This window comes from Melanerpes formicivorus, unplaced genomic scaffold, assembly GCF_026170545.1.
Source record: "Melanerpes formicivorus ecotype bairdi unplaced genomic scaffold, bMelFor1.0.p_v2 SCAF_26, whole genome shotgun sequence".
In the NCBI taxonomy this organism is placed as follows: Eukaryota; Metazoa; Chordata; class Aves; order Piciformes; family Picidae; genus Melanerpes; species Melanerpes formicivorus.
The window spans coordinates 10,377,284-10,398,560 of record NW_027142378.1 but is presented as its reverse complement, the minus strand read 5'-3'; the positions used below and the strand labels follow the sequence as shown (position 1 = coordinate 10,398,560).

Here is a 21,277-nt window from a genome sequence, read left to right as displayed (position 1 = left end):
CCTCTGGCAAGGGCTTCTGGCCCAGAGGAAACTTGTCTTCCCAGGGACCACCTTTCTTACTGGCTCCCACAGTAATTCTCAGGTCTTTGCCCCATGTGCTAGAGCCTCCCTGAGGCACAAGGCCAGAGCCTACACTGCCTGTGCATGCCCCAGGGATGTGAGAGCTCAAAACACCTCTGAAGCTTGCTTAGTGGCAGCCTTAAGAGGGTGGCTGAACCCAAGAGGAAAGGTATCCAATCCCCTGGGACAGAAGGAGCCTTGCAGGCCAGGGTGCCAAGGCCTGGCTGCTGGCACAAGCTGGCCTCCTGCTGCTGCCAGTGAGAGCAGAGGGAAAGAGGGGTCTGAGGGAAAGAAGTGAAGCTCTGCAAGAGAGGTTTGATGCCTTTTAATAGGAGGAACACAGCACAAAGCAGAGCACAGCAGTCCTGGCTCCTGGGCCAGCTGTACCAGCTGTGGTTACTGCTGCCTGGCCAGGAAGGCCAAGACTTAGAGCCATAGAGCCACTGTGCCAGCCATAGAGCATGGGCACAGCTGCTGCCTTCAGGTCAGAAGCCCAGGGGCAGAGGCTCAGCCCTTGCCCCAGGCTGTAAAACAAATCTCACTCCAGCTGTAGGGCCCTGAGTGTGTTCTCTTGCATTACCTGGAGCACTGCCCCACACTGCAACTCTCTACTTCTGATCTCTTTGTTCTCCAGATATCATCAGGAGTGTACCAGTCCCAGAGAGGGCAAGGGAGGCCTGGTCTCTACTTCAGCTTTGACTTCTGCACAGGGTAGTGCTGCAGCAAGTGTTAATTTCCTTGCAGCAGAGCTTCACAGGGAAGCAACTGGAACAGTGCAAGGTGGAGCTGCATGCTGGTGGGAGCAGGCTGCTCTCAGGCCTTGCAGGCTGGGACTGGCATGTCACTAAGCCAAGCCTGCCAACCTGCTGTCTGAGCCCACCTAGGGATGGGGCTCACTGAAGGCAAAGGAACAGCAGAGGCAGTGTTTGCTCCCACTGCAGCTAGAGGACCAGAGCAGAGCCCCTCACTCTGCTGCTGTGTGCACCTGCCAGAAAGCAGGTGAGGTCTTAGGCTTGGGCAAAGCAGAGACAGAACCCTGTGGGGTTTAGCAGCTGAGCACAGAGCAGGGGCTGGGCAACAGCCTCTGCCTCTCATCCTAGTCCAAAGCAAGCACAGCTCATGGCTGCTCTCTTTCAGAGGCCAGCTAGGACATAGAACAACAAGGGCCTGCCCTGTGCACAGATCTTTCTCAGGAGATTTGGCTCCATCTCTAAAGCAAGGAGCCAGCAGCAGCTTCTTCTTGATCTCCACTTTGACTCAGGCAGCCTTAGGCCTGCTTCAGAAGCAGGTTGTGCTGTGGGTAGCAGCACCTCTTTGGAACAGAGTGCCAAGGCCCTGCAGCACAGCTCTCTGCCAGCCACCATCTTCCATCACCTCTGTGGCCTAGAAGGATGACTAAAGCAAAAAGAAAGTGCATGCAGCCGTGTTTGAGAGGCTGAACAGCCCTCTGCCCCAGCAAAAGCACCAAGGTCTCTGATGGGCTGCCCCAAGGAGCAGTCAGGCCCTTTCCCTACTCTTCAGACCCCTCCTGGCCTTCATCAGTGGCCATGGCAGCTCTTCAGACCGCAGGAAAAAGGGTCTGGCTGTGAAAAGAGAGGATCAAAACCCCTGGGCCTCCTTCCCCTCCCAGGGCTCTTGCTGCTGTCAAGAGGCAGCACCACCAGCTCAGACTCACCTTGCTCATCTCCTCTCTCTCCTCTGCATGCATCCAGATTGGCTTGTGTTCATCTGTGTGGGGAAGAACTCAAGTCAGCCCAGCTCACCATCCCACTCTGCTGGTCTGCCACCCTGCACTCTGTCACCAGAGGGAAGGGACATGACTGCCAGATTCCCCTGGGCCAGAGCCCCAAGAAAGGCAACTGACATTGCAGGGGCAGGAGAGGGGGAGGAAGGAACAAGTCCTCCCACAGGGAAAGGGCAGGTGTACAGGAGAAACTTCAGCCTGTGCTGGGGAATGGTTGTGCCACTTGCTATTCCCCTTCTAGCCTCAGCTACTCCCAGCCCACCACAGACTGACAGCCAGAGCTCTCCAAGACCCCTTCAGAGAGGAGGGGTGGAGCAGCCTAACATACTAGAATGGCAGTGTCTCAAGGGCTGCCTAAAATGGGGACCCTGCCAGGGATCCCACCCCCCTGCCAGGGATCCCACCCCCCTGCCAGGGATCCCACCCCCCTGCCAGGGATCCCACCCCCCTGCCAGGGATCCCACCCCCCTGCCAGGGATCGCCAGACTCAGGCAAGCTCAGGCTGAGAGCCAGGGCACCAAACCGCTCGCCCTTCCCCAGCCCCAAGAGCTTCTGCTGCACAAACCATCCACAGAGCCAAACTCCTTCACGTGAGCACGGGTAAGGATCTCCTTGTACAGCACTTCTGCATCTTTGTATTTGCCTTGCTTCAGGTAACAGGAGGCCTGCAACCAAGAGAACAGCTCCAGCCCCACTGGGAACAGAGCCCAGCCCTGCCCCCCGTCCTCGCAGCTATTCCTCCACACCTTCCAAGCACCAGACAGTGTTCACCTTTCCCATGGCACCCCTCCCCAGCCCCACAAGGCCTCTCCCCAGGGCCTCACCAGGTTGTTCTTGGTCTTGGCCACATTGGGGTCATCAGGACCGAGGCAGCTCTCGTAGATCTCCAGGGCCCGGCAGTAGTAGTACTCCACCTCGTCGTATTTGCCTTGGTTCTGGCACAGCAGGGCTAGATTGTTCAGCTGCTTGGCCACATCAGGATGGTCTTTGCCTAGCACCTGGGTAAACAGAGGCAGAGAAGCCACAGAAAGTCAACACTGCAGTGGACTCCTGGAACCAGTGGACTCTGTGGTCCCTGCAGGACAAGCCTATGTCAGATAGGAGCCAAGGAAAAGAAGAGAAATTCCAGCTTCCACCTCCTGGCAGACCTCTCTATGGCTGCAAACACTGGAGGGACAGTGCAGGTGGTGGCAGAATCAGCAGCTGAAGAGACCAGAGAGATCCTGGATCTTCCAGGTGCAGTGAGGTAGTGTGGGAAAGCCTGAGGGAGAGCTGGAGGGAAGCAGAGCCTGGGGGCGCAGTACCTTCTCACGGATCTCCAGGGCTCTCTTGCACAGTGGCTCTGCCTCCTTGTACTTCCCTCTCTTGCCATAGAGAACAGCCAGATTGTTCAAAGTTGCTGCCACCTGCAAAGACAACAGCTTCTCCATCAGACAAAGCAGAATCCAGTGGGAGCAAACAAGGGGTGCAAACAGCAGTAACAGTGGCTGTCCTGCCTCCTGCATGCCTGTGCCACAGCTGCTTCTGACAGGAAGCAGGTCCAGAGGCAGAAAGCTACGCTGCAGGCTCCAGCCCCCCTGATGGACCGTGCTGAGCAGGGCAGCAGGAAATACTGCAGCAGTAAAGCAGAGCCCCACCCCACCTGAAGAGCTGCCCTCAGGGCAGAGCACACTGCTGTCCCTGGGCATTGGGAATCTAGCCTCAGCAGCACCCACAGGTCAGGGCAGTGCCAGGGAGCAGGGAGACACTCACTGCTGGGTGGTCTTTGCCCAGAGTCTTCTCACGGATGGAGAGAGCATCATTCAAGAGGTGTGCTGCCTCTTTGTACTTGTTCTGATCCCTGTAGTGCAAAGTCAGACAGTTATTGGGGATCTGCCCCCCACAGCCCAGGGCAAGCACAACTGCAAGCCACAGTCCTCCCTCCACACAGACCCAGCCCCCACAGCCCTTTCAGCTCTCCATTCCCCAACACCTCAGCCAGTCCTTCCACAGAGCAGGGAACTTGGTGGTTCAAATAACCTGTCTGTGCCCCAAACCCTTTGTGAAAGGCAAGCCCCTAGAAGCTGGGGGAGCTCCCTGTCACCAGAATGTGCTGTCCTGGTAAGCAGGGGAGGCAGAATACAGAATTAACCAGGTTGGAAAAGACCTCAGAGATCATCCAGTCCAACCTATCACCCAGCACCATCTGATCAACTCAACCATGGCACCAAGGGCCTCATCCAGGCTCTTCTTAAACACCCCCAGTGATGGTGACTCCACCACCTCCCTGGGCAGCACATTCCAAGGGGCAATCATTCTTTCTGTGAAGAACTTCTTTGTAAGATCCAGCCTCAACTTCCCCTGGCACAGCTTGAGACTGTGTCCTCTTGTTCTGGTGCTGGTTGCCTGGGAGAAGAGACCAACCCCCACCAGGCTACAACCTCCCTTCAGGGAGTTGTAGACACAAGAAGGTCTCCCCTGAGCCTCCTCTTCTCCAGGCTAAGCAACCCCAGCTCCCTCAGCCTCTCCTCACAGGGCTGTGCTCCAGACCCCTCCCCAGCTTTGTTGCCCTTCTCTGGACACCTTCCAGCATCTCAACCTCCTTCTTAACCTGAAGGGCCCAGAACTGGACACAGGACTCAAGGTGTGGCCTCACCACTCTTGCCCTCCCCACCACACTCACCTGTACACCAGTGCCAGGATGTTGAGCATAGTGGCCACATCAGGGTGGTCGTGGCCTGAGGTCTTCTCCAGGTCCTCCAGGGCCTGCTTGCAGAGGGGCACAGCCACCTCGTAGCGTCCCTGTGAGGCATACTGGATGACAAGGTTGTGGAGGGTGCGCAAGCGGGCAGGGATCTCATAGCCTCCTTGCTGGGCAGCTGCCACTGCACTGCTGTGCTGGTGGGGCACTGCAGGCACAGAGGAATAAAGAGGGGCACAATTGGCACAGCAGGTGTGGACAGAGACAGCCAGCAACCCTGGGTCAGCAAACACTTACAGCCAGGACCGTGCTCCTCCTCCTCGTTCGGGAACAGATCATCCAGAGAGTCCTTGGTGGAGTCGCCCTCCTTCTCCTCCTGAGAGGGAGGGAATCACAAAACGGGTGATTCTCAGAGGAGACAGAAGCAGCTGAGTCAGCTGCACAAAGCTCCTCCCTGCTGCAGCCCACTGACACCCTCAGCTTCCCCTGTTGTCTCTGCCACCGCGTGCTCCCCCGCGCTGAAGCTAACGGAGCCCAGTTTCCCCGGCGTGCCCCGGCAAGCTGCTCCGTGCTCCCCCAGAGGCTCTGCCACGGGCAGGCTCCCTTTGTGCACAGGCACTGCTGTGCAGGGTAGCCAGGGAGGAGTAAATGCCAGGGCAGTGCCATCACACCCAGGCACTCCTGTGGCTCTGACCTCCCTCACCCCCAAAGGTGGCTGCTTGTCATACAATGACTGTGAAGAAAAGGGAAGGAGGAAGAGCTGAGCCAGCTGCAGAACACGGTCACCTGTCTGGCAATGGAAGTGGGCAGCTTGGCCTATTGCTGAAGCCTGGAGGTTCCACCTCAACGTGAGGAGGAACTTCTTCATTGTCAGGGTCACACAGCACTGGAGCAGGCTGCCCAGAGGGGCTGTGGAGTCTCCTTCTCAGGAGATGCTCAAGCCCCCTCTGGCTGTGTTCCTGTGTGAGCTGTGCTGGATTCCCTGCTCCTGCTCTGGCAGGGGGGGATCGGACTCCATGATCTCTTTGGGTCCCTTCAGCCCCTAACGCCCTGTGACCCCGTGGCTCAGGCGTACCGAAGGTGACACATCCTCATCATACTTCTTCAGCTGGTTCATGAACTCCAGGTGCTTCTTCTCCTCCTCCAGCTGAGCCACGGTCTGCTCGCTGCGCTGCAGCTTCTGCTGGGTGTTGGCCAGCTCGTCGCGCAGCCACTGGTTCTCCTGGCACAGCCTCCGCACCTGAGCGCGCAGCTTCTGCTTCTCCGACTCCACGGCGTTCAGGTGGTTGGACAAGGCCATCATCACCTGGGCAAGGCTCACAGGCAGTCAGGCACCACAGTCTGGTAGCCCTTCCACCCCCCAGTGCACGCTCAGGGCCCGGCCTCAGGGCCGTGCTGCCCCCCTTCTACGCTCAGCCCCTCACCGCCACCCTTCTACGCTCAGCCCCTCGCCGCCCCTGAGGCTTATGGGGGGAAGGGACACAACCCTGGCTGCACTGAGGCTTATGGGGGGAAGGGACATAAAGCCACCTCCCCCTTGTCAGTCCCAGGTAGCACCCAGGGGGTCACCCACCGCTCTCACCTGAGCTTCCCCGAGCCCCAGCTCAATCATTTCCACTGACTTGCGGAGCAGGTTGGATTTCTCATGCACCAGGTTGGCTTCTTCATCTTTCTTCAGGCACTTGATGGTCTCCAGCAAGCTGTGCAGGATGGAGTTGTGCTCATTCTTGAGTGCCTCCAGCCCTTGCATCACCAGCTTGGTGTTGGAAATGATCTCCTCTTGGCTCAGCTTGTCCAGTTTCTCCTCCCTTGGGTACACCATGGTGGACATAGTCCTGCTCCCGCAGCCCTGCACAGAGAGGCAAAACCTGAGCACCTCGCTGCTGCTTCAGAGAGCCCCAGCCAGCAGCCAGAGCCAGTGCTGAAGTGGTTGCCTACTCTCAGCCCTTAGTCTTCACCTTCCCCTCTCCCCTTGGTGGCAGGGAGCTGCCAGGGCACGTGTATCTGCTTTTGTGGCAGGGAGTTCTGGCAAGCAGTGCAGGTGGTACACGTGGACAGGGGACAAAAAGGCTGGAATCAGTGCTGACCTCCAACACCCCCACACTCCCAGCAGCAGGGAAAGCTGATTTAGCTTCCATTTGTGAGCAGAGATTTATAGCTGGCATGTGAGGCTGCAATGTGTACACCTCCTGCCCACAGCCCACTGATGTAAGGAGGCTGTCAGAGCCCAACACCCCTTCCAATTGCAGAAGAAAGGGGATAGAAAGTGGAGGGGAGCCAGCTCACAGCTTTCTGCTGCTTCCTCCATGGAAAAATCTCTTGGAAGAGCATCTCTCAGCAGGGGAGGCATGAGTGACCTTCTAGGGCCAAACAAAGAACACCCTGACCAGAAGAGTACAACCTCACCATCTCAGCCCCAGCACAGAACAGCTGCCAAGGAGTCAGCTGCTGTTTGGCAGGCAGCTGAACATGAGCCAGCAGTGTACCCAGGTGGCCAGGACCAGGAATGGTGTGGCCAGCAGGAGCAGGGGAGTGATCATGCCCCTGTACTCAGTGCTGGTGAGGCCACACTTCAAATACTGGGTTCAGTTTTGGGCCCCTCACAACAAGAAGGACACTGAGGAGCTGGAGCAGGGCCAGAGAAGGGCAATGAAGCTGATGTGAAGGGTCTGGAGAGCAGGGCTGGGGAGGAGCAGCTGAGGGAGCTGGGGTTGTTTAGTCTGGAGAAGAGGAGGCCGAGGAGAGGCCTCATTCCTCTCTACAACTCCCTCCACCTCAGCATCAGGAGGAACTTCTTCACTGTGAGGCTCCCAGAGCCCTGGAGCAGGCTGCCCAGAGAGGTTGTGGAGTCTCCTGCTCTGGAGACTTTCAAGACCTGTCTGGATGCATTCCTGTGTGACCTGCACTAGGCTCTAGGGTCCTGCTCTGGCAGGGTGGTTGGAGTTGATCTCCAGAGGTCCCTTCCAACCCCTAACATCCTGTGAGGGACAGCAGCAGCAAACCAGACCTCCTACAGCAGGCTGACACTACCCTGCCTGCTCCCTGACTCACTCATCTAACCCTCACCTTAGCTGGGTCACCCTAGCAACTTCTTCACAGTCCTCAGGAGAGCTTCTACACCCCTCCCTTGTTGGTCCCTCCAAAGACAGGCTCCTGCAGGGCTGAAGGCAGCTGGCTGTGATGCCCTGTGTGGGCAGCACCTGCCCAGCAGCATGTCCATAGCAGCAGGAGATGGCAGGAGGCTCTGCAAGCTGAGCACCCAGGGCCTTGCTGGCAGGAAGCTGGCAAACTGCCCAGGCAGTACACAGGAGGAGGTGGGGAAAGAGCTGCCTACAGATTTGTCTTTGTCCTCTGGCAGGGCTCACCTCTGCCTGGTTTATGCTCCTTGCTTAGCAGCAGCAGCAGCCTTGTGCTGCTGGACTGAGTGAGCAGAAATGCTGCCCCAGGTACAGGACAGAGAGAGCAGAGCTCCTCTGCTTGGCAGAGTTCCTCTCCCCACAGCTGTGCACTCGGCTCAGGGGGGCTCAGGGCAAGCCCCCCAGCTCAGCTAACACTACCCCTGCCCAGAAGCAGGCCCTGAGCAATGGGGGGGTCCAGTTTCTTCCTCACTGAAGGTGAGGATGGAGAAGAGTGCTGGGGCAGTTGCTCTAAGGACACACATCTCATTACAGCCACCCATTTCCTCCTCTTTAGCCTCACTCTTCCAACAGTTCCTCAAGCTGCTTTACAGGCCTGAGCTCTCCTCTCAGCTCCCACTTGGTTTCTGTTCCAGTGATGCATATCCATCCCTCAGAAGGAGCAGCAAAGCCTCCACATCCAGCTCAGCAGGGCAGAGGCACTGCACATCTCTTGAAGACCTGGTTCCTTTTCATCCCTTTGAGCAAGAGCTGAGTCCTTCCCCACCTGCCACAGAGTCAGTGCTGACTTCACATTGGCTTCATGGTCATTGGATCACAGATTCACTAAGGTCTGAAATACCTCTGAGATCATCAAGCCTGCTCCACAGCTGACAGATGTGCAGCACAAGTGCCTCCTCACCTGCCCCTCTGTGCAGCAAGGCAGCTGTAAAGTGCTCACAGTTCTCAGGGGAGCATGACTGATGTCCACCCAGAGCTCCTGCTGCCATCTTTAGAGAGCACAACACAAACCCACTGGGAAGAGATTCATGTCACAAGCCCTGACAAACAGCCAGAGTTCACACCTTGCTAGGTAAGAGTCAGGCAAGACCCAGATCCATTGAAAATCAGCCTCACTAATTCCACCATGCACAGGACTGCTCCTCAGCTACCTGTTAAACCCCAGTGCCTCTGCACCCCTACAAGACTCTTGAGCACCTCCAGGGATGGTGACAATGATTGATGGTGATGATGATTGCTGGCTAAGCTGTCAGCCCCTGGCTTGGACCACTACACTCTGTGCTGGGTTAGGAACTGGCTGGAGGCTGAGCCCAGAGAGTGGTGGTGAATGGTGCCACAGCCAGCTGGCAGCCAGGCACCAGTGGTGTGCCCCAGGGAGCAGTGCTGGGCCCTGTGCTCTTTGACATCTTCATTGATGATCTGGATGAGGGCATTGAGTCAGTCATCAGCAAGTTTGCAGCTGACACCAAGTTAGGAGCAGATGTTAGTCAGTTAGAGGGCAGAAGAGCTCTGCAGAGGGACCTTGCCAGGCTGGGCAGATGGGCAGAGGCCAACAGGATGGCATTCAACAAGTCCAAGTGCCAGGGGCTGCACTTTGGCCACAGCAACCCCAGGCAGAGCTACAGGCTGGGGTCAGAGTGGCTGAGAGCTGCCAAACAGAGAGGGACCTGGGGGTGCTGATTGACAGCTGCCTGAACATGAGCCAGCAGTGTGCCCAGGTGGCCAAGAAGGCCAAGGGCATCCTGGCCTGCATTAGGAACAGTGTGGCCAGCAGGAGCAGGGAGGTCATTGTGCCCCTGGACTCAGCACTGGTTAGGCCACACCTTGAGTCCTGTGTCCAGTTCTGGGCCCCTCAGTTCAAGAAGGACATTGAGAGACTTGAAGGTGTCCAGAGAAGGGCAACAAGGCTGGGGAGAGGCCTTGAGCACAGCCCTGTGAGGAGAGGCTGAGGGAGCTGGGGTTGCTTAGCCTGGAGAAGAGGAGGCTCGGGGGAGACCTCATTGCCCTCTACAACTACCTGAAGGGAGGTTGTAGCCAGGTGGGGGTTGGTCTCTTCTCCCAGGCACCCAGCACCAGAACAAGAGCACACAGTCTCAAGCTGTGCCAGGGGAGGTTTAGACTCGAGGTGAGGAGAAAGTTCCTCACTGAGAGATTCATTTGTCATTGGAATGTGCTCCCCAGGGAGGTGGTGGAGTCCCCATCCCTGGAGGTGTTCAAGAGGGGATTGGATGTGGCACTTGGTGCCATGGTTTAGTCTTGAGGTCTGTGGTGCCAGGTTGGACTCGATGATCCTTGAGGTCTCTTCCAACCTTGGTGATACTGTGAGACTGACTCCTCCACCTGCCTGGGCAGCCTGTTCCACTCTTGCAGGAAAGACATTCCTCTAGCCCCTCTCATCAGCTTGTCTATCAGAACTGTAAAGATTTCAACAGAGAAGGGCAAGTAACCAAAATGTCCCAACCCACAGCACAGCTTCATCTACATCCTCAAGACCTCCCAACACAGGCTCCTCCTCTCTCACTGGCTGTGCAAACACCTCCACACAGCCCTGGTCCTTCTTCTCTAGGATGATACCCTAGAAGCACAGCTCCACTAGGTACCAAGGTGCTTCCAGTGCTCAGGGGTGGACAGGGCATCATCCAGAGCAGACAGAGGGTGCAAAACCTGAGAAGAGCAGCACAGGAGCTGCTCACCTCCAAGGGCCAACCAGAAAAGAAAGAGTGGAATGCAGAAGAGTCACATCTTGCACAGCAAAGAAAACCAACCAACACTGCCAGCAGCTGACTTCTTATCTCTCCAAAGTGTCAGTTCTTCCCTACAGAGCCTTACACCCAGCCCTCCCCAGTGCTGGCAGCTCTACACTCGGTGCCAGGCCCCCCAGGGAGGAAATATGTTCTGTGGGGACCAACACCAAGGTCAGGCAGGCCGAGGCTGCAGTGTAAGCACTTGTCCCACACCCACACACTCAGCAAAGGGCACTGAGTGTCCTTCAGCCAGCCAGAAAATGCACTCAGAGGCTCCTGCAGAGAGGAGGCTTGACACCTTCCTTTCCTTTTGGCAGGGTTCAGACGAGAAGGGGAAGAAAATCCTCTCCAGCGAGCTGCTGGTGAGCTGGGGTGCCCAGGTGCTGCCTTCCCCACAGCTCTGCAGGTGTCTCAGCCCAGCTCTCCACCGGCACATTTCTGCTCCAGTTGGTTTGTCTTCCCTGTTCACAGTCAGCTGCCAGAACAGCCTGGCTTTCCAGCGACACCCATCCCCACCTCCCCTGCCCCCCTCCGGAGCAGTGCTGCAGGCAGAGAGGGAAGGCACATGCGTGCGCCGAGCTCCCTGGCAGCCGCAGCGCTCGCCTGGGGAGCCGGCAGCCAGCACATCCGGCCGGGCAGAATCCTTCCTCCCGCATTCAAGTGCGAAACCGGGAAAGCACCGAGCATTAGCCACTCCAGCAGCCCACCCCTCTGCCTCTAGAGAGCTGCTCCCACATGCGAGAGCTGCAAGAGAAAAGGCCTGGAAGCTGCACTGCCGTCTCAACTGCCAGCTGCCACCACAGGAACGAGGACACGCAGATTAAATGGGTCAAAGAGAATCTTAAAGCTTAGATTATGGTGTCTGGAGCTAGAAGGCTGTAAAGGAAAACAAGCCCAACCAACCAACCAAAACAATCCCACCACAAACACGAGGGAAATCAGGAGCCAGCTGCTGGGTCAGACTTACACAAGCCTCAGCAAACTCATTTCACTTTGCTCTCTTGCTCTCCCCTTTGCATGTTCCTGGACCCAGTAAACCCAGGAGGGTGCTGGAGTCACCAGCCCTGGAGGTGTTCAAGAGGGGACTGGACGTGGCACTTGAAGCCATGGCTTAGCTAGTCATGAGGTGTTGGGTGCCAGGTTGGACTTGATGGTCTCTGAGGTCTTTTCCAACCTTACTGAGGCTATGATTCTATTTGAAAGGTATGGATGGGGTGCTGAGGGGCATGGTTTAGTGGTAATGGCTTAGCAGGCTTAGAGCAGCCTCTGCTCCCCAGTATCAGCTGACCAAAGGAGGAAGTATCCTGGAACTGTGCCAGGGAAGGTTAGGTTGGAGATCAGGAAAAATTTCTTCACTGCAAGAGTGGTCAGGGCTTGGAACAGGCTGCCCAGGGACATGGTGGAGTCACTGCTCTGGGAGGTGAAAGGTGTGGCAGTGGCATCTGGGGCCATGGTGGTGTCAGTTTGAAGGCTGGACTCAGTGAGCTCAGAGGTGTCTCCCAACCAAAGCAGTTCTATGAGTGTGACCTCTAGGTGAGCAGTTGGACTTGATGAGCTCAAAGGTCTCTTCCCACCTCAACAGTTCACGATTCTATATGTGAGAGGCAGGCTCCATCCCAACCTCACCCAAGCAGTGCTGCCAAGACAGTGACAGCAGCCTCCCTCAACTGGCAGCTGGCCTGCCAGCACCTCTGCACATAGAAAGGTCAGGGTTGGAAGGGACCTCAAGGCTCAGCCAGCTCCACCCCCCCTGCCATGGGCAGGGACACCTCACACCACAGCAGGTTGCTCACAGCCACATCCAGCCTGGCTGCAACAACCTCCAGGCAGGAGGCTTCCACCACCTCCCTGGGCAACCTGTGCCAGGCTCTCACCACCCTCATGGGGAACAACTTCTTCCTAACCCAATCTGAATCTACCCACTTCTGGTTTTGCTCCATTCCCCCTTAGTCCTGTCACTCCCTGACACCCTCAAAAGTCCCTCCCCAGCTTTCTTGCAGCCCCCTTCAGATACTGGAAGGCCACAAGAAGGTCTCCTGGGAGCCTTCTCCTCTCCAGACTGAACAGCCCCAACACAGATGTGGGTACAGCTTCTTATTAGTAAACTCTTCTACAAAGAAAGTGATCTAAGGTAGCTGCAGAAAAAGAGTTTGGCTGTGGTAGGAATCCCCCTGTGGAGAAGAGTAAGTCTGACCCATAGCAAGCAGGAGTGCCCCATGTCTGGGAGACAGCTAGCAACGGCAGCATTTAGACAGGGAGACAGAGGGCTTCCAGTCTCAGTTCCACAATAACTATCCTAGAAACATTGAAGGTTGGACCAGATGATCCTTGGGGTCCCTTCCAACCTGGCACTTCTTCATCCTGTGCTCATGCTGTGAGAGATGCTTTCCCTGCCTGGAGAGTCAGCAAGGTTATGTGTTTAGGAAGCAGAACAACTTGCAAGGAGAGGTGGTTGAGGGGTTGGGGTTTTGGGGTTGGTTGGCTGGTGGAGGTTTGTTTGTTGTCTTTGGGGTTTGGGGGAGGGATTTCTTTGTTGTGTTTTGGATCCCTGCCAGCTCATTACTGTTCAACAGAATAAAGGGTTTAAGAGGGGGGTGGTCTCTGGGAAGCCTGGCTGACCTCCAAAGCTAGAAGCGAGATTGAGCTCACTCCTAAGGGATACTGCAACCAAATCCAGACCTGATAAATACCTTGGATGCTGAAAAATGAAATAGAAGCAAGCAGAGTGTCAAGGCTGCAAGGATTGCAGAGCCTGTGCCATGAACAGCAGTTTTCTCCTCATTTTGATACCACAGTGTCAGAAAGCAGAGACTGCAGGAGACTACAGGGGAGCAATGGTGCTCTGTGATGCTTGGCACCACTGCCAGAAAGAAATGCCTGGTACAGCTCCTGCTGCCTTAGAGCCACTGGGAACACAGCAAGAGGAGATTAGTCAGGGCTCAGCACCCTGGTAGTTAGTTCACAGCCAGCACATCTCCACAGTGCCAGAGCCAAATGATGTCACTCCAAGTCTGACGTGCAGGAGGTCCTCTGCCACCATTTGTCTCTGGGTCATGAGCTTCTCCATCCTGCTGCCAACAAAAGAGTAGGCAGCAGGATGGAGAATCAAAGTGCTTTCCCCACCCCAGCCTCCAGCCCAGGCCTCTCTGGCACTGCAGAGTCAAAGCAACACAGAGATGACAGAGAGAGGCTGCTTTGTCACAGCTTCCTCCCCAGCAAGGGTCTGGCTGTTGTGTTAATTGGAAGGGATGCCCAGAGGTCTCTTAGAGCTCTGTGGTTCACTCCTTCACTCACAGCAGGGCTGTGACTGTCAAGGGTTGAACATCACCCAAAATAGATCCCCAAACCCCTTCAGATCCCTCTCTCTTAACCATCCCCATGTGGGACAAACCCAGTGGTTACATAAATACAAACATCCTCACCTGAATTCCTCAGCTAAACTGTTACACCTGCCTCTAACTGAACACCACTTCAGGGCAAGGGCCCAGGCACCACAGCACTACAAAGGGACTCCAGGCACAGAGGAAGGGAATGCAGCACGTGCCTCCTTTCCCTAGGGTCCCATGGGGACAGGGTCCCCCAGTCCCAGAGCAAGAGAGGCAATGCAGGCCACTTCCCAGAGCAGAGCAGGGAATGGAGGCAAGGGGCTATCCCACCCACACTCCCCCATGCCCAAAACTCAAGGCACTCTTCAGCATGTCAGGCAACAGGACAAGAAGAAATGGCCTGAAATTGGGCCAGGGGAGGTTTAGGTTGGAGAGTAGGAAAAATTCCTTTCCTGCAAGAGTGGCCAGGCATTGGAACTGGCTGCCCAGGGAGGTGGTGGAGTCACTGACCCTGAAGGTGTGAAAGAAATGTGTGAACATAGCACTCTGGGACACAGCTTAATGGCCATGGTGGTCTCAAGTTGACAGTGGGACTTGATGATCTTAAGAGGCTCTTTCCAACTGAAACAATTCTATGACTCTATGATCCAGGCCACCCTTTGCCTGGCTTTAAAGCCAATCTCCAAGCCCAGAAGGGCTTCACCCAACCAGGTTTCCCTTTTCAGCTTTATAGTCATGTGTAACTCAGTACAAAGTGAATGTGCTGCTGGAAACAGCCCAGCTGTCCCCATCCCATGGACAGGCACTGAGGCCAGGACTGCTCCTTTCAGCAGCAGCAGCTGACACATGCCAGCTCTAGCTGAGTGTAAAGCTTCTAGATACCAGAAGGCCTGTGTTGGGAAAGGCTGTGCAGGCTGCAAGAGCCCCAAGGGCTTTTAACTGGGACTAAGGAACCAGAATTGCAGCTCAAGTGGGAGGCCTCTCCCACAGGGAGATGGGAGGCTCCCTTCATGCTCCTTCCCATCAGCACTTGATAGGTTGGACATGATGATCCTGAAGGTCTCTTCCAACCTGGTCTATTCTATTCTAAACCCTCAGAAGCTTCAGCTCCCCACCATGGACCATCTCTAGCAGAAAAGGCACCACAGCATTAAGCTTCCTGGAACCTAGAGCAAGCCAGGTTTACAGGGGCTTGGCCCCAGTGACTCAGGTTCAAATCACTACAGAAAGGAGCTGGGAGCTTCCCATTCCCCTCCTGCTTTGCAGCCCACAGCTGGAAACCACAAGCCAAAAGCCTGTGATTGACCAAAACACTCAGCTCCAGTGACACCAAAGCACAACCCAGTTCCAATGAGGAGGACAGATGGGATGGCCTGGGTGGCTTTGTATCAGACCACTCATTCCTTTCCAGACCTGTGGGTTGGGTTTTTTTCCCCTTTTACACCCCAGAGTGATTGATTTATTCTTTTTCTACTCTTCTGCTCAAAATCTGTAACAAAGTTGTAAAAGCATAGCCTAAAACTACTGCAAGGCCAGAAGCAGAGAACTGTCAGGGCTGGAAGGGGCCTCAAGGATCACCCAGTTCCAACCCCCCCCAGCCATGGGCAGGGACACCTCGCACTAGATCAAGGTCCTATTCCTTTCATTCATTAGCAGTAAAAGAAGAGAGGCATTGAGAACAGCAAGGATTAAAAACCCAGCTACAAAAACAAGCCAAGCCAAGCCATCACCAAGGTGTGCCCTCAGCAGAGGGCCATTTTGCTCCCTGTTGCAGTTCATGGAGCCAGCAGAACAGCCTTCACCACCCTCATTCACCAGACAGCTTGTGCTGGCACCTCCAGATCAGCTGATAAGACCTTGGGTTTAACATCTCTCTCCTGCCTGCAGCAGCTCACCAAATCCATGCCACACCTGCTGTGCCTGTGACTACAGTGGCACAGAATTAAAACCTGTTTCCAGGCTAGCAGAGGGAAGAGCTAAGCAGCTGGAACAAAGCCAGGACCAGCATCTCCTCCTGCCTTCAGAATCTGACTGGGAGTCTCACTCTATAAAGGACAAAGTGAGAGCCATCACCTTGCCTTGAAAGCATGAAGTAGAATCAAAGCAGGCAGAACAATTCCCAGGAGCCAGTGCCTCTGCAGGCATCTGTCTAACGTGAGGGCAAAGCACTGGATATGCCCCAGGAGCACAGGTGATGCCTAGGACACAGCTGGGACCAGCAAATCCCCTGAAGCCAACTCTGTGTACCCTGAAGGGCTCTGGAGTGCCCACACTTCCTTCACAGTGTACCTGGGGCAGCTGCAGGGACCAGCTGCCTGCAGGCTGCAAGACTCAGCTATCATTTCCAGGGGCAAATGTGTCTGGTAAACCATAACAAGGCTGCCAAAGAATCCAGAGACAAAGCTCTGCCTGCACACTAAGCAAAGGATCAGGCTTACCTCTGTCTCCCTGGATCAGCTGGAGGTCTCTGAGGAGCTTTTTGGCTCTTTCCTCACAAATCAAGCCTTCCTCCAGCACCTCTGCCAAGGCCCAAATCTGGCCACCTTTCCTTTGTGCCCTGAGAGCCATTTTGGGTTTTAGGGTTAATGCTCTTCCTACCTGGGTACTCCTCCAAGGCAGCAGATGAAGGAGCATGCGCTTCCTGCTCCTTCTACCAATTGCAGCAGGGCTCTGCCATGTTTATTTACCCTCTGTCTGAGCCAGCCAGCTCTTTCACCAGATGCCTGCTGAGCAATACCCTCCTTCCCCTCCCGCAGGAGCAGGGCGGCTGCTTTCCGAGCTGCCACGGGAGACAGGGAACCAAGGGCTTCCGAGGAGCCCCTAGCGTGGAGCCACAGGAGAGTGCCAGACGGCAGCTAGAGGAGGAGGCACAAGAAAGCCTGCGGCTGCGGCTAACTGTGCTGCTGCCTCCCACCATTGTGCAGCTCTCTCCCGGCTGCCTAGCCAGAGCATTCTGCTGCAACACCATCCCCCAGCCCTCCTTCAGGCAGCTCCTCCCAGCCGCATCCTCTCCCCCTCAGAAGCTTACCAGCAACCGCTCCCCCCGGCCCCCCCAACCTTTGGTACGGTGTGTGGGGGCACACCGCCGCTTTGGAGGGGCTCAGGAAGCAGCTCATTAACGAGAGGGAGGCTTGGAAGGAAACAATGCTCTGGAAGTTTTGAGAGCCCCTGCTGTACGCTAGGAGCTGCCTCCATCACCGTGTCTCCGGCTTTGTCTGGCAGCAGGAGGCACGCCCGCTGCATACCCTTGGGACAAACAACCCAGAGAATCCCCTTCATCCCACCGCAGAGAAATTCTGTGCCCACCTGGCTAACGGGGAGCTTCCCAAGGAGAAAAGTTTTCCTCAGCACTGCCCGAAACTGCGCTTCAAAACGGTCTTTTGTTCCAGGACAGCTGGGCACCCTGCCCGTCTCAGTCAGCAGATGGGAATCCTCCCCCACCCTGCAGTGCGGAGGAGCAGCAGTACCTGGCTGCCTGCAGCGGCTCGCCCAGCGCTGGCGCTCCCGGGCGCCCCAGCCACGCAGGGCTCCCGCTCTGCCCTCCGCTCCCAGCGCAAGCGCAAGCACCAGGCAGCCAAACCGCACCGCAGCAGGGGCAGGGAGGAGGTGCAGCCAGACGCCAGAGACAGGACGGTCAGAAGCTCTCCAGGGAATGCAGCAAGTGCCACGAACGCGAAAGCCAGGGCTCCCTCCCTGAGGCCCGGCGGGAGCACCAAGGAGCAGGGCAGGGCCCCCAGGCTGTCCCCACACACTGCCCAAGGCACTCTGCCCCACTGCGGGTTGTTCCTGCTCAGCCATCTGGCCAGTCACGCGGGCCATATATCCATCTAGATCCCGCTCCACCCTACACTCAATCTTATAGATCCACAGAATGGTTTGGGTTGGAAGTGTCCTTAAAGACCACCTTGTTCCACCCCCCCCGCCACAGGCAGGGACACCTTCCACTAGACCAAGCTGCTGTGTCCAACCTAGCCTTGAACGCTCCCAGGGAGGGGAGTGTTTGTCCTTCTTGTGGTGAAAGGTTCTGCTTGGCGTCACCCTCACCCACATCCCCACTGCTGACCCCAGCCCACCCCCTAAAGCCAAGCAGGTGGAGCTGCAGAGAACCTTCAAGCTGCGCAATCACTCCGGCTGTGCCCACAGAAATGCCCAGGTACAGGAGAAGATCGCTGTGAGTCCTACTGTGTCAGCACTGCACAGTGCAGAGCCGGACCAGGCACTGCCTGGAAGCTTTCATTCGACCTCTAGCTGCTTTGCACAGAGAGAGGACAAACGCCGCAGCATGTAACGTAGCTTGCTGCAGCCACCTCACCCACAGCACCGTGCAACCCTCAGAGCTCTCCTCAGTGCTTTCTGAGCCTCTGCAGGCATGCCATCCCCAACCCACCCACACCCACCCAAGACGGTGCTTCAGTGGGATTCTTGTCCCGGGTTTCCCTCGAGGAGTGAGGGTCCCAGGAGGGATCCCCAGACGTGTTGGCGCACAGGCTCTCTCCTGCCTCGCCTCACACCACACTCTTCTCCCCTAAAGCATCTTGCTCCTCTCCCTTCCCTCGTTCTGGAGGGTGAACCGGGCTGGCCACAGAGGTACACACAGCTACAGGGCGGTTGAATAAAAACAAATACAACACGAATCGCACGGGGTGTCCAGCAGGAGGGCAAACGCATGTTATTTAGCTCAGGCTGAAAGCCATTCCTGGCAGTGAAGACACAGCCTAATTATAGAGCACCGAATCCCCCAGCCTGCGCCCACGGCAGCCGGGACACAGCCATGGCTGGGACCTGAGGCTGGCTCATCCTTATCACCCACCCGGGCCTTTGCCTGCCCCCGGCACAGGCAGCGAGGCACAGCCGGCCCTGTCCGCAGGGAGGCCGAGAGCGCAGCCCCCCGGGCAGCCGGCGGCGACCGCAGAGCCAAGCGGCTGGCTCCGGGGGCTGGCTCCAGCAGGCCGGAGGGCAGCACCCCGCCGGCTCCAAAGTCCGCAGCACCGCCGCCCTTCTCGCCGGCCTCGCCCGCAGCACTACCGCAGAGCGCCGGCTCCGGGCACGGCGCCTGGGGCGGGCACCGCCGCCCGCTCCCCCCGGCGGCTCCACCGCGGGGCCCCGCTCCTCTCCCACCGCCCCCGGGAGGCCACGCCGCCCCCGCCCGCCGGGCCCTCCGCATCCCTCGCCATCCGCCGAGCCGAGGCCGCGTCCCCCTCGGCCGTGCGGCTCTGCCCGCACCCCCACCGGAGAGGGCGGCCACCCTCCTCCCCGCGGGCCTCCGCTGCGGCGGCGGCCGGCCGGTTACCCGACAGGACCCTCCATCAAGGGCAAGGAGACCGGCAGAGAACCGCACCGCGAAACCCTACCCGGCAAGCCGCGTCCGCCCAAGCTGCTCGAGGCGAGGTCTCGACGGCCACCGCGACGCAACCGCGGCCGCTGTCCCAGCCCCTGCCGCGGTGCGAGGGCAGGGGGGGCGGGGCGAGGACCCAGCCCGGCCCCGCCCTCCCCTCGGCGGCGCAGCCCCCTCGCACCCAACATGGCCGCCCCGGCCGGGCCCGGCCCCGCCGCCGCTTCCGCCCGAGGCTCCGCCCCGCCCCCGGCGCCGTGGCCGCAGCCATGGCGGCCGCCCTGTGCCGTGCCTTCGGGTCGCTGCTCCTCTCCGCCCGGCTGCCCGCTCTGCCCCGTGTCCCCGCACCCGCTCCCCTGCCCTGCGTGGCCGGAGCGGCGCTGGCGGCTGCCCGCCGCGGGCTGAACGTCTCGGCGCCGCGCTGCACCACCGACCCCATGTGGAAGTGCCGCGTCAAGTACACGGTGCGGCCCGTGGGCATGAAGAAGACGGGCGGTCGCGACCACACAGGTGGGCGGACGGGTGGCCGGCGGCGGACGGAGCCCCGGGGCCGGTGTGGCGGGGACAGACCCGCCTGCAGCTGTCCCTTTGTACCGCAGGCCGCATCCGTGTGCGGGGGATCGGCGGGGGGCACAAGCGGAGGTACCGCATGATTGACTTCCAGCGGCTGCGTTACGAGAAGGGGGCCCCGCCAGAGCCCTTCAGCGAGAAGGTCATCAACGTCCGATACGACCCTTGCAGGCGAGTGCAGGGTACGGGGTCAGCCTCAGCCCCTGGAGGTTGGATCTGCTTTTGAACCACCCAGCCACCGTGGGTTCCCCCTGCAGGTCGGCTGACATCGCCCTAGTGGCCGGCGGCAATCGGAAGCGCTGGATCATTGCCACGGAGAACATGCAGCCAGGGGACATCATCAAGAACTCCTCTCACATTGGCAGGATGGCAGGTGCACCGCAGGGCCAGGGGCAGATGTTGCCAGCACGGCCAGGGCGGCTGTGCCAGCACAGCCAGGGCCTTACTGGCTGCGCCTTGCCCAACTCATCGGCTTCTGTCTTCCAGTGTCAGCCAACGAAGGGGATGCCTACCCGCTGGGTGCCCTCCCTGTTGGCACCCTGATCTGCAATCTGGAGAGCCACCCTGGGAAGGGAGCGCAGTACATCCGGGCAGCTGGTGTGTCTCTGGGCAGGGGACCCACTCTTTGTAGCTGGGGTGGGCTTGGCACAGGTAGAGAGGAGGGCAGGGGGGCATGCTCTGGGTATGACAGGCAGTTGCTGTTCTCCCTTCTCCCCTTGCTAGGGTGCAAAACATCCCTACAGAAAGGCAGAGGCAGTGGCAGCTCTGCCTCCATCACTTACTAGTGATGCCTTGAGGACTTCTCTTTGGGAAGGAGCGCTGTCTGAAGGGCAGTGGCAGGGTCTTCAGGGAGTTCCTAGTATGGGGACTGTGCTTACCAGAGGATGAGGTACTTTGTACTGCTGCTTGAGGTGGCTGTCTCCTTTCCCCTTGCCTGCTGCAGGGACTTGTGGGGTGCTGCTGAGGAAAGTGAACGGCACGGCCATTGTGCAGCTGCCATCCAAGAGGCATATGCAGGTAGAGGAGCCATGCTGTCCCTGAACTGACCACCTGGGCATACAGCTGGGTGTACTCAGGGAGGCCAGCAGCTCTTACCTGTCCCCTAGGTGCTGGAGACCTGTGTGGCCATGGTGGGTCGAGTGTCCAACGTTGACCACAACAAGCGGGTGATCGGGAAGGCAGGGCGGAACCGCTGGCTGGGCAAGCGGCCACACACAGGCCTGTGGCATCGTAAGGGTGGCTGGGCTGGGCGCAAGATCAAACCCCTGCCACCCATGAAGAGCTACGTCAACCTGCCACGGATTGCAGCGCAGGAGTGATGCCAGGAACTAATAAAGGGTTCTCCATGCCACTGCTGTTGTGTTACTGGTGTCTTTTCTGCATGGGTTCTCAGGCACTGCTTCTCCCATGCAACACAGCTGACTGTGTTCAGCTCCTGGTAGAAGTTAGGCAACCAGGAGAGGCGAGTGGGGGCCCATGGTCTGCCTGGGCTTCAACTTGAGGTGGGTGGGGGCAAACAGAGCTCTGCCCAATGGTGCCAAGCCTGACTGTGGGACAGCTGGGTTCTTCCAGCACCCTCCGTTAGAGCAGTGAAGGCAGGAAGGTGGCTGCCGGTGAGGGTGACCTGCTGTGCATCTGGGGAGCACAGAGCCTGGGAATTCCCAGCCCCGGTAATGCCCTTGCT

The 21,277-nt window shown here is 57.9% G+C and overlaps 2 protein-coding genes across 5 annotated transcripts in view; one reads left to right on the top strand and one right to left on the bottom strand.

Annotated features, from left to right (window-relative positions):
• KLC4 (kinesin light chain 4) overlaps positions 1-19,150 on the bottom strand; it is a 31,500-nt gene extending 12,350 nt beyond the window's left edge. For 3 of the 4 annotated variants that reach the window (XM_068153620.1, XM_068153622.1, XM_068153623.1), the window contains exons 1-10: positions 19,043-19,150; positions 6,067-6,333; positions 5,560-5,790; positions 4,782-4,860; positions 4,467-4,692; positions 3,557-3,644; positions 3,109-3,210; positions 2,629-2,802; positions 2,370-2,469; positions 1,736-1,788 (exon numbers count right to left, since the gene is read on the bottom strand). In XM_068153620.1, coding sequence (XP_068009721.1) covers positions 1,736-1,788; positions 2,370-2,469; positions 2,629-2,802; positions 3,109-3,210; positions 3,557-3,644; positions 4,467-4,692; positions 4,782-4,860; positions 5,560-5,790; positions 6,067-6,315 — 1,302 coding nt within the window. In that variant the 5' untranslated portion in view covers positions 6,316-6,333; positions 19,043-19,150. Of the gene's footprint in view, positions 1-1,735; positions 1,789-2,369; positions 2,470-2,628; positions 2,803-3,108; positions 3,211-3,556; positions 3,645-4,466; positions 4,693-4,781; positions 4,861-5,559; positions 5,791-6,066; positions 6,334-16,997; positions 17,092-19,042 lie in introns of those variants that run through there. The other variant, XM_068153621.1, reaches the window with a different exon arrangement.
• Positions 19,151-19,258: 108 nt separating this feature from the next.
• Positions 19,259-20,946, top strand: MRPL2 (mitochondrial ribosomal protein L2). Its single transcript, XM_068153624.1, has 6 exons — positions 19,259-19,533; positions 19,623-19,764; positions 19,851-19,966; positions 20,080-20,190; positions 20,537-20,610; positions 20,700-20,946. Exons 1-6 carry the CDS (start codon positions 19,293-19,295, stop codon positions 20,910-20,912), a joined length of 897 nt encoding a protein of 298 aa, XP_068009725.1. The 5' UTR covers positions 19,259-19,292; the 3' UTR covers positions 20,913-20,946.
• The last annotated feature ends 331 nt before the right edge of the window (positions 20,947-21,277 follow it).

Coding starts and splice junctions, on each gene's coding strand:
- MRPL2 (XM_068153624.1), top strand. CDS start 19,293: ATGGCGGCCGCCCTGTGCCGTGCCTTCGGGTCGCTGCTCCTCTCCGCC. Junction 19,534..19,622: donor GGGCGGTCGCGACCACACAG/GTGGGCGGACGG, acceptor TTTGTACCGCAG/GCCGCATCCGTGTGCGGGGG. Junction 19,765..19,850: donor GTCCGATACGACCCTTGCAG/GCGAGTGCAGGG, acceptor TTCCCCCTGCAG/GTCGGCTGACATCGCCCTAG.